Genomic DNA, 11100 nt, shown 5'->3' with positions numbered 1-11100 from the left:
CCAGCGGCGGGAGCGGGCCCCTCGAGCCTCTGCAGATTTGAAACCAACCCTCCGCTGGGGCAAACTCTAGGCAACAAAACCTAAGAAACGATTTGTCCTACGGGACTTCCCGGGGAGGGCCCTTCCCACTGACGCTCGTCGTCCCCCCCACCCCCTCCGCGAAGCCGCTGAGTATTTCTATTGGCTGGTCAGGTTGCCAGTCGGCGAGGCGGGCTTTCCATTGGCTTCGGGGCGGGCACTCCGAGGCTAGGGGGAAGGAGAAGAGATCAGGAGCGGGAGCTGAGGGGAGGGAGAGGCCGGTCCGGGTCTGGCCGCTACCGCTGCTCGCCCGAGGTCTCCAGGCCGGGCTGCGGCTCCGTCCTCGGCTCCTGGGCACCGTCTGCGAGGCTCCGCCGGGCCAGCGTGGGAGAGCCGCGGGCGGCGGCCGCCGCATCATGTCAGCCAAGGACGAGCGGGCCAGGGAGATCCTGAGGGGCTTCAAACTGTATCCGCCCGGGAGCGGGGCGGGGCCGGGAGGACTTGGGAGGCGGTCGCTCTCTGAGGAGACTGGCGGGGGGCGAGGGTCGCGCCAGGTGGACACCGGACGGGAGTGCGGCGGGAGGCGAGGGAAAGAACGGCGTCCATGCCCCCGGCGGGACCGGGCGCTGGAGGCGGGGCAAGGGGCGTCCTGAGGGAGGAAGGGGACGTTGACGCGAGCCCCGGGGGCTGGAGGCGGAGGAGACCCGGAATTGGGCCGGGAGAAGCGCGGAGCGTCGGACACGGGTGTCGGGGAGGCCAGCTTGGCTCCGAGCTTCGGCCCGCACCCAGAGGCCGGGAAGGGGTTGCGGCCCGCAGGGGAGGGCCGAGGGGGCGCGGTGGGCTGGCCTCGGAGCCCAGCAGCCCATTTGGCGGGAAGCACCGGGGGAGCAGGAAAAAGTGACTTGGGGCGAGTGACCTTGTGTGGGACAAATGCAGATGCTTGTGTGAAACTCTCCCGGGTTCCCCCATCCCATCCCATCCCATCCCATCCCATCCCATCCCATCCCATCCCACCCCCGCCTTGTTTCCACAACTTCTCTGCCTCACTTGTGGCTCCTTCCAGGACTGGAGCCGAGGAAGGTGGGGAAAGAGAAGTCCGGGATCGACCTTATCTTAATTCTGGCTTGGCCTTCTGAGGCATTGGATGGTGGCTGCTGCTTTCTCAGCTTTTCACTTTTCTGTCCAGCGAAATGAGGACCCTAAACTCGTGCGTGAGATGCCTTCAGGTGTTTGGGTTTTGCCCTGGGACTCCCGGCAAAGGTGTCTGCTGGATCGCGTCGGTGTGGTTAACGCGTAGACAGGGTGGAGCTGTCCAGCAATTATTTGATTACGTTGGGGACACGGTAGGATTTAGCAGGATATAGAAATCATTGCCTCGGGCCTGTTGTGGTGCCGCCTGTGCAGCCTCTCTCCTTCACGTAGTGAGGAAGCCTCGTGTTTTAACGGAGTGTTGGTCGGTAACCGTATGATGCGGATGAAAAAATGCAATCCCGTACATTCCAATTTCACATCTTCCTGCTGACCTTAATCTCTTTTTTACATCCTGTGCCTACGATACGGAACATTCTTAAATTCCTCTCTCAGCGAAATCGTAGTCGTCCCTTTCGGTCTCCTCCCCTAACAGATTTGGCGGAGACTGTTCTCTGAGCCGCCTGTGTGTTTTCACAATGCCCACTTCAGCCCTGCAGGTTTTAATTGCTTTGTCACAGTCAGAAACCCAACTTGGTAGTAAACGTGAGAACCAGAGATGCAAAAAAGTTGCAGGATGTTTGGATGTACAAATGAGAAGTTTCACACGGAAACAGACCTGCTGTGCTTCCTTTGAAAAAACAGAGGGCATCATCACCTATGCGTACTGCCATGCGTTGTAAACTTTCCTACTTTCACGTGGTGAAGTTTAGTGACAGCCTCTTTCATCGCTTCATGCACCTTTCCTTGTTTCTCTTCATAATGGCACCTAGAAGTAAATAGGGATGGCTGACGTGTTAGAAGAACTCTGACACAGATTTCATTTTTGCCTTAAGGAATTTGTATTGTTACTTAACAGGTATGCTGTAGACAGTAAAGCCAGAGACTGTGGAGAATTGGGAGATTTCAGAAGCAACGTTTTTATCCGATAGGAATTGATGTATTGCCGAAAACAAGAAAGAATTTTTTAAATGGCTTTCAGACAAAGCAGAAGGGGAAAGTTTAACTTCTCACCTCATTCTGGGCTCTTGCAGCTGTCTTTCTTTGCAGAAAGAAAGCTTTGTCTTTCTTGCAGAAAGACGCTAAGGGACAAACAGGGAGGAGAGTAGAAAGAAGAACCTGCGACAGCCCACTAGAAGGGCAGGTGAATTAATCAGTTCAATGATGACGCTGGTGTGTCAAGAAACAGGCTTTCAGAGAAGGTTTGACCTGAGCTGATTAAATCTCAAGGGAAGCAGCCACATAAAAAAGTTAGCATAGGACCAATAAGATGCCATCGTCTGGTACCCTTTATTGACATCTGAGGATTAAGAGAGAAAAGGAAAAGAGTTCTAATATTTGCTAGTACCTTCGAGGAAAAAAAACCAATATTTTAGTAAAACAAACGACCTGTCGCCCACCTTTTATTGGGTAAATTGCTTTTCTAAACCTTCCTTGTATCTGTTTCTGTAAGAGTTTTTTCTACAAAAAGAAAGTGCCGAGATATTCTCCTACTGATGGTGTTGACAATACTCATTTTTCACATTGACTATGTCTTTTTTATTTTTGCCAATTTAGACAAATGAAATCTTGTTTTAATTTGTATTTCCCTGGGTACCTAGATCCCTGGACAGGCAATATAGCATGGTGCTTAAGAGTGATTCCGAACTGTAGAGCTATATGCTGTCTGCGTTGGAATCCCAGCCTTGCTCTCTTGGTTGTGTGTCCCTGAGCAACTCCTTTAACCTCTGCCTCAATTTCCTCATCTGTAATCAGGGATAAAAATAGTACTTATCTCATAGGATTGTTGTGAAGATTGAATGAGTTGATAGCTAAAAGCATTTAAAAAAAACACCTGATCCCTAGTAAGCATTATGTATTAGCTATTGTTAGAGAAGTTGCAAAATCTTCCGTTTGGCAATTTCTTTTCTGTGAATTGCTTGTTAATTTGTCCTTTGCCCATTTTACTTTTGATTTTTTTACTTTTCTTATTGGTTTATAGGTGTTTTTATTTTAATATCAATCATTTGCCTGTTCTGTATATTGCAACTATTTTTTATCAATGTATTGCTCATCTCCTTTTTTGTTAAGCAAATTTTAAATTATCATTTCAAATTCATCAATATTTTGCACATGGCTTTTGCATTTTGTGTCTTAAGAAGACCTTCCTGACCTTGGGCTAGTCATTCAACTCTCATTTTGCATCCATTTTTTTAATATTCAAACTGATAAAAATCATACAGATTAAGTGAATTGTTATAACAGACAGATAAAACAAGACCTTCCTTATCCCAAGATTAATTAAATACTCTTTATTTTCATCTTTTTTTAATGTTTAGCTCTTTAATCCACCTGGAATGTATTTACACAGATGATATGTGGTAGAACTCTAAGTTCTTGTGCAGTTTTAAAATAGATTTAGGGGAGCGCCTGGGTGGCTGTGCATACAGCCCACTTAAAAAAAATATTTAGTGGGGGGCGCCTGGGTGGCTTAGTCGGTTAAGCGTCCGACTTCGGCTCAGATCATGATCTCACAGTTCGTGGGTTCGAGCCCCATGTGGGGCTCTGTGCTGACAGCTCAGAGCCTGGAGCCTGCTTCTGAATCTGTGTCTGCCTCTCTCTCTCTGCCCCTCCCCTGCTCACGCTCTGTCTCTGTCTTTCAAAAATAAATTTTTAAAAAATGTAAAAAAAAAAGAAAAAGAAAAGAAAAAGAAATATTTAGGGACACCTGGATGGCTCAGTTGATGGAGCATGCAACTCTTAATCTTGGGATTATGAGTTTGAGCCCCACATTGAGTGCAGAGATTACTTAATATATATATAATCTTTACAAAGTAAATAAAATGGTATTTAAATTTTCTATTACAAACTCCAGCCACCTAGAAATGACCTTTATTGATAATTTAATACAGCCTTCCAATGTAGCTAATGTAATGTATTTGCTTTTATAAAAATAGAATCACAAGCATTATTTTGTAACTTACTTTTTTCACTTAATTTACCATGTTCGTAATTTCCAAAGATAATTATTTTTAATTGCTTTCCATGACATAGACGTATCACAGTCCTTTTATACTAGTTTTCTAGGGTAGTCTGTATAATGCACTGTTCTACCTATTCAAACTGCTCCTCCTCAAAATAAATATAATTGATCCTTGAACAACATGGGTTTGAACTATATGGGCTCACTTATGCGACAATTTTTTCAATAACTACAGTATACAGTATTGTAAATGTATTTTCCTTATTTTTTTGCATTTTCTCTTACAATTTTCCTTTTTGTTTTAATTTTTTTTTTAATGTTTATTCTTGAGAGAGAGAGAGAGACAGAGCTTGAGTGGGGGATGGGCAGAGAGAGAGACACACACACACACACACACACAGAATCCAAAGCAGGCTCCAGACTCTGAGCTGTCAGCATAGAGCCCAATGCGGGGCTGTAACTCACCAACTGTGAGATCATGACCTGAGCCGAAGTCAGATCCTTAATTGACTGAGCCACCCAGGGGCCCCTCTTATGACTTTCTTTTTTTTTGTTAAATTTTTTTAATGTTTATTTATTTTTGAGGGAGGGGAGGGGCAGAGAAAGAGAGAATGAGAGACAGAATCCAAAGCAGGCTCTAGGCTCTGAGCTGTCAGCAAAGAGCCCTATGCGGGGCTTGAACTCACAGACCTCAAGATCATGACCTGAGTGGAAGTCAGACACTTAACTGACTGAGCCACCCAGGCACCTCTCTTACGATTTTCTTAATAACATTTTTTCCTCTTGCCTTACTTTATTGTAAGAATATGGTATATATTCATATATATAAGAATGGGTATACAGTGTATATGCTGTGTGTGTGTATGTGTATGTATATATATATATATGAGTATATACCATATTCTTATACATATATAAGAATATATGCCATATTCTTATCTATATATATGTGTGTATATATATGTATATATATATATAAACACATGAAGCACGCATTGACTGTTTATGTTGTTAGCAAGGCTTCTAGCCAACAATAGACTATTAATAAGTTTTGAAGAGTCAAAACTTATATACAGATTTTTGACTGTGAGGAGAATTGATGCCTCAACCCCTGCATTGCTCAAGAATCAACTGTACAACTTTATTAATATCAAGAAACTGACAGACTACCGTAAGAAAAATTATGCTTTTATGATTTTATTATTTTTACTCCATCTGGAATTTGCTTTGGTCTAAGGTATGAAGTAGTAATTTAACTTTTTCTTTGAAGATTAGCTAATCATTCCTATTTACTTATATTCCAGAAGTTAATATAATATCTAGAATGTAAATGACTGCCTCCAAATCAAGAAGATATTTAACTGAAAATGGACAAAGGCTATGAACAGTTCACAGAAGAAAAATAGCCAATGAATAAGTTAAGAGATATTCAACCTTAATAACTCAACAAACTATCCCTTTTTCCCAATTAATTGACAAAAATTTAAAAGGTTGTCAATAGGGGTGCCTATCTGGCTCAGTTGGTGGAGCCTGTGACTCTTGATCTTGGGGTCATGAGTTCAAGCCCCACGTTGGAGTATTTTTAATAAATAAAAAAAATTTTTTTAATGTTTACTTATTTTTGAGACAGAGAGACAGAGCATGAGCAGGGAAGGACAGAGAGAGAGAGAGAGAGAGAGAGAGAGAGAGAGAGACAGAATCCAAAGCAGTCTCCAGGCTCTGAGCTGTCTGCAGAGAGCTCGACATGGGGCTTGAACTCCCAAACCATGAGATCATGACTTGAGCCAAAGTCAGACATTTAACCGACTAAGCCATCCAGGGGCCCCTATTAATTTTTTTAATGTTTATTTATTTTTGAGGAGAGAGAGACAAAGAGAGACAGAGCATGAGTGGGGGAGGGGCAGAGAGAGAGGGAGGGAAACACAGAGTCCAAGCAGTCTCCAGGCTCTGAGCTGTCAGCACAGAGCCTGACGCAGGGCTCAAACCCACAATCCATGAGATCATGATCTGAGATGAAGTTGAATGCTTAACCAACTGACCTCCCAGGTGCCCCCTCAAGGCCCCACATTGGGTGTGGAGTCTACAATAAATAAATAAATAAATAAACAAACAAACAACCAATCAATTGATAATATTCAGTATTGGCAACTCTTGATGGAAAGGGACTTCATTTGCTTCATTTGCTGTGTATGTATAGCTTTTATGGAGAATAATTGAGACCTACAAAAGTTTACACATAACTGAAGCAGAGCATAGAGCAGTGGTTAAGAGTGTGGACTCTGGGTTCAGACTTAATGCCTCCACTATTGTTACCCTACACAGAGCATTCAAACTCGGAACCTCGGTATCCATTTAATTTCCTCAGAGGGTTGTTATGAGCCTTAAATGAGACTGCACATATAAAGTACTTAGTACAGTGCCTGGCACATAGTAATAAATGTTAACTGTGTTATTTGTTTTATTAATAATTACTAACATTATGATAATAACCATGATGTTAGTATTACTGGAAAGCCATTTTTTTTTCCTGAGATAAACCAATGCCTTCATGCTGTTATTCTCCTTATTGAGAAACCATAATATTTCTGTTTTGCCTCTTTGAAGAAATGATTTAGTTAATAAGCAAATATGTATGCCTAGTGTTTTCTTGTTTTCTAGGAACTAATTACATTTCAATTTATGACAACAGAAAAAGAGCTAGTTTGGCTCAGAAGGTTTCTGAAAGTATTTTTCACTTGTGTTTTTGCATTTCCTGTCCATAGTTTGGTCCTGGATCCCCCATATCCTCTTTCTCATAGCACCTTGATCTTTGACTTTACTTCCAGTCAAAAATAGTTGGCTTTAGATCTTTTGTTCACTTAGATTTCCTTATTAAAAATAGTTGACTGGGGCACCTGGGTGGCTCAGTTGGTTAAGCATCCAACTCTTGATTTCAGCTCAGGTCTTGATCTCAGGGTCATGAGTTCAAGCCCCACGTTGGGCTCCACGCTGGGCATAGAGCCTACTTTACTTTAAAAAAAAAAAAAAAATAGTAGACCGTCAAACTTTTCTTGAATATCAGTATTCCCTAATAGATGCCTTTGCCAAGTGTTAAAAATGAGTTTTAATTTCAAGTAGATTGTGATTGCTAGTATGTTTTCCAGGATCCTCAAGCATGGACTCTGAGAAGTTGTTATTATTATCCTGAACGGATTAAATGAATATAATGTCCTATTGATTATGTTACTTAGAATTTTAAAATGGGTATTCCTACTTTCACATTTTGGGGAAGATTTTGGAATATAATTAGATATTTATAGTCTTCTTCAGACCTTCTAAATTTCTTTCAGGATTCTATATATGGTTTGTAGTGAAAATTATAGTAACTTCTGGAGAAATGGAACAGAACATGGTAAGACTCCCATGAAAAATTCTAGCTGTATTGTCAATGTATTTGATAGAAGGCTAGCAACAGTGCTGCGGTTTGGCAGCCCTAAGTTCTTATTAAACTTGACCTCACTTTTGGCTCACAAGCCTTCCTTGTCAGCATTCTGCATCCTCAAATCCCCATGACAGAGGAGAACTTGACTTCTGAATGTATGGACTTGTCCCTATTCCTGAGCTTTAGCATCATAGGAAGGTAGTTTAAAGGCCAGTCATTGCTTGAATACTTAAACTTTAATTTTTAAGATTTTTAAGAGCAGTGTTCTTTATTTGCTTTTGACCTGCTGATAATTTTGGAGCTGAGAGGAAAAGCAAATCTATTTTCTTACAGTCCCATGTCCATAAAGATCACAGTGATTGGCAAGGAAGGTAATAGTCCCACACGTGAGGAATTTGTTTGGTCTACAATGAGGGGGTCATGGTTAAGTGGTGCTGTCCCAGAGGAGAGGCACTAGAAACATGTCATACATACAATGATCTGAGAAGTGGGAAGGTTTGACCTAAAGATGAAAAATGAGGCAAAGGATGTGAGTGTTCTCTTCTGAAGCTTAAGATACTGTTCCAAAGAGAAGTAAACATGTTCTATGTGGCTCTCAGAGAAGTATGAGACTCAAGGGTAGACATTATAGGGGACAAGGTTTACTTAGCCCAGTTTCTAACAATTAGAATTACCGTGAGGGGAAAAAGAAAAGAAAAAAAAATACACACACACACACACACACACACACATTTTCCAGAAAGTATTTTCAGCAGCACATGGGTGCTCCTGTCCATCAAGAGTATTGCAGCAGGAGATTATACATGCATCAGAGAAGGTGTTAGAGTAGATGGTCTCCAGAAGGACTCAAATCCTTTTCCAATACCGCATTTCTTTGATTTGGTGACAGTCATTCTTAATTAACAAACATTCTTTTCAGCAAGTATTTCTATTCAGATATATGCTACACCTAAAATAGGCAAAACATTTTTTTGTAATTTGATATAATTAAACAAGATATCATTTCCATTTTCTTTTTCAGACCACTCTTCCTAGATACTCAGTATTGATGAAGTATTCTGTTCAGTGCATTGTGGATCACTGATTCAGAGTCATGGAGAGCAATTATTGTCTCTGAATTTAGATGCGGCCTACAGAACTAAACAAAATAGCTCTAATATAAATAACACTTTAACTATGACAAGAAGAAAAGGGGTGGCCTAATAATATCTGACCTTCCTATAGTCTTTTTCAATTTTTCAAAGTACTTTGATATATTATTACATTATGACAACAATTCTATACATTACTATCCTCACTTTCTAGATGGGAAATTAAAGATTGATGAGGTTATCACTGAGATAAAGGCAGAACCTTAATTTAAACCTTGCTTTATCTTTGTATAAACTGGTTTTTTCTACAGTGTACCATGATGTCTCTCTAGAGAAATTTTTTCTGTATTACTGATTTTGAGTTTAGAAACTTGCCTCAGTGTTTAAGTTACAGATTTATTTTTCACTTGAAAATCATTCTTTTCTATTGTGGTCTTCTTTGTTTTTCCTCAACTCTCAGTTACAGAGAGTAAGGTGTAGCTTGGGATTAGAGTTACTTGAAAAGGACATCTTCCAGAAAGTTTTAAGCAGCATGTATTAGTCTATTGGAGCTGCTATAACAAAATACCGTAGACTAGGTAGCTTAAACAATGGACATTTATTTCTCAACAGTTCGGAGGCTGGAAAGTCCAAGATAAGATACTCTCTCATTTGGTTTCTAGAGGGGTCTCTGCTCCTGGCTTGCAGATGGCCACCTTCTCCCTGTGTCCTCACATGGTGGCAAGAGAGTGGATGGGCAGATGGTAGGACAGCACAACTATACCATATGTGGCACTGCTACCTGGGTGACAGTTCTACTTGGAAAGGGTGGTTCATGGACAGGTTGTTGCTAAATAAAAAGTTTTTTAAGAGAGACTAAATCTGAGAATCTAACCCGGCCACTTTCATGGAATAAGAAATAAGGAATTTAACTCTAAGCCTTTGCTTTTGAGCCATCTTCTGTGGAAAGAGCAAAAGCAGAGGAGCTCTGGCCTTAGGCTGCCACTTAACTGGCCATTCATTCAGACACGTGTTAGCAGGATCTATAAGTGCCATGTAAACTGTTAACCGAATGCAAAATGATAAACCAGTTTTCATATCCAAAGAAGTTGTATAAGGGAGAGAGGAAGGGACAGTAACAGGCAGAACACAATGTGATAAGTGCCTAGTAGCATAAAGTGCTCTGGAATCTCAGAGGAAGAATGGCTGCTGCTGGAGGTGTTGTGGAGGACTTCAGAATTGTCATTTGAATAGGATCTTGAAAGATGAGTAGGTGTTGAGCAGTTTAATTTTGAAGACATGGGAGAGTAACAGGAAGAAAAATGATGATGTGAAAAATTCAGAAAGAGAGTGTTTCAGCGGGGATTTGGGATCAAGAAGGAGGAGGAAGGAGGGTTAAAAACAAGTCCTTGGAATTGCTGGAAACTATTCATTGACTGAATGAATATTTGAGACTCTACTGAACATCTGATGATCCCTTATGATCATTGGTGAGCCTTTTGACAGTACCTGATATTTGGGGAAACAAATTAACTATAATCTGCCAAGATTTGAAAATGGATAATAGATGAGGAAATAAAGTCACCAAGCATAGATTACTCTTTTTTTTTTTAAGTTTATTTATTTTGAGAGAGAGTGTGTGACCAGGGGAGGGGCAGAGAGAGAAAGGGAGAAAGAGAGAATCCTAAGCAGGCTTTGTGCTGTCAGCACAGAGCCCAACACAGGACTCGAACTGACAAACCTTGAGATCATGACCTGAGCTGAAATCAAGAGTCAGACGCTTAACCAACTGAGCCACCCAAGCGCCCCAAGAATAAATTGCTTTATAAAGAATCTTGTGACCTAGGAAAGCAGAGATTAGAGAAGTGGCTTTAAGAGCCTGGGTGGCTCAGTTGGTTAAATGTCCAGCTCTTGATTTTGGCTCAGGTCCTGATCCCAGGGTCATGAGATCAAGCCCCATTTTGGGCTCCATGTTCAGCATGGGATTCTCTCCTCCTCCCCCTCCCCCTCCCCCTCTCCTCTCCCTCTTCCTCCCCCTGCCCCTCTCCCCTGCTCAAGCACACTCTTTCTCTTTCTCTAAAATAAATAAATGAATGATGGGTGGCTCAGTCCGTTAGGTGTCTGACTCTTGATCTTGGCTCAGGTCATGACCTCATGGTTTCATGAGATGGAGCCCCCTGTCAGGCTCTTTGCTGTCGTCCACAGAGCCTGCTTGGGATCTCTCTCTCTCCCTCTCTTCCTCTCTCCCTAATCCCTCCCTCCCCGTTCCCCTCTCCTCCATTGCCCATGAGTGCTTTCTCTCTGTCAAGATAAACGTTTTTTTTAACAATTTTAAATGAATAGCTGAATGAATGAAAAGTAGCTTTAGTAGATAGATCTTTATTAAAGAATGGAGGGGTGGAGTGCCTAGGTGGCTTAGTCAGTTAAGTGTCCGACTTCGG

At 41.8% G+C, this 11100-nt stretch overlaps 1 protein-coding gene across 1 annotated transcript in view; it reads left to right on the top strand.

The window, feature by feature from the left end:
- Positions 1–218: 218 nt before the first annotated feature.
- The window catches only part of PDE6D (phosphodiesterase 6D), a 51578-nt gene continuing 40696 nt past the window's right edge, over positions 219–11100 (top strand). Inside the window, exon 1 of the mRNA XM_042950507.1 lies at positions 219–484. Within this exon, the coding sequence (XP_042806441.1) occupies positions 435–484 (50 nt within the window). The 5' untranslated portion in view covers positions 219–434. The remainder of the gene's footprint in view (positions 485–11100) is intronic.

Source organism: Panthera leo, chromosome C1 (genome assembly GCF_018350215.1).
Source record: "Panthera leo isolate Ple1 chromosome C1, P.leo_Ple1_pat1.1, whole genome shotgun sequence".
Taxonomy (NCBI): domain Eukaryota; kingdom Metazoa; phylum Chordata; class Mammalia; order Carnivora; family Felidae; genus Panthera; species Panthera leo.
The sequence above is the reverse complement of the archived record's forward strand: the minus strand, read 5'-3'. Positions and strand labels throughout refer to the sequence as shown.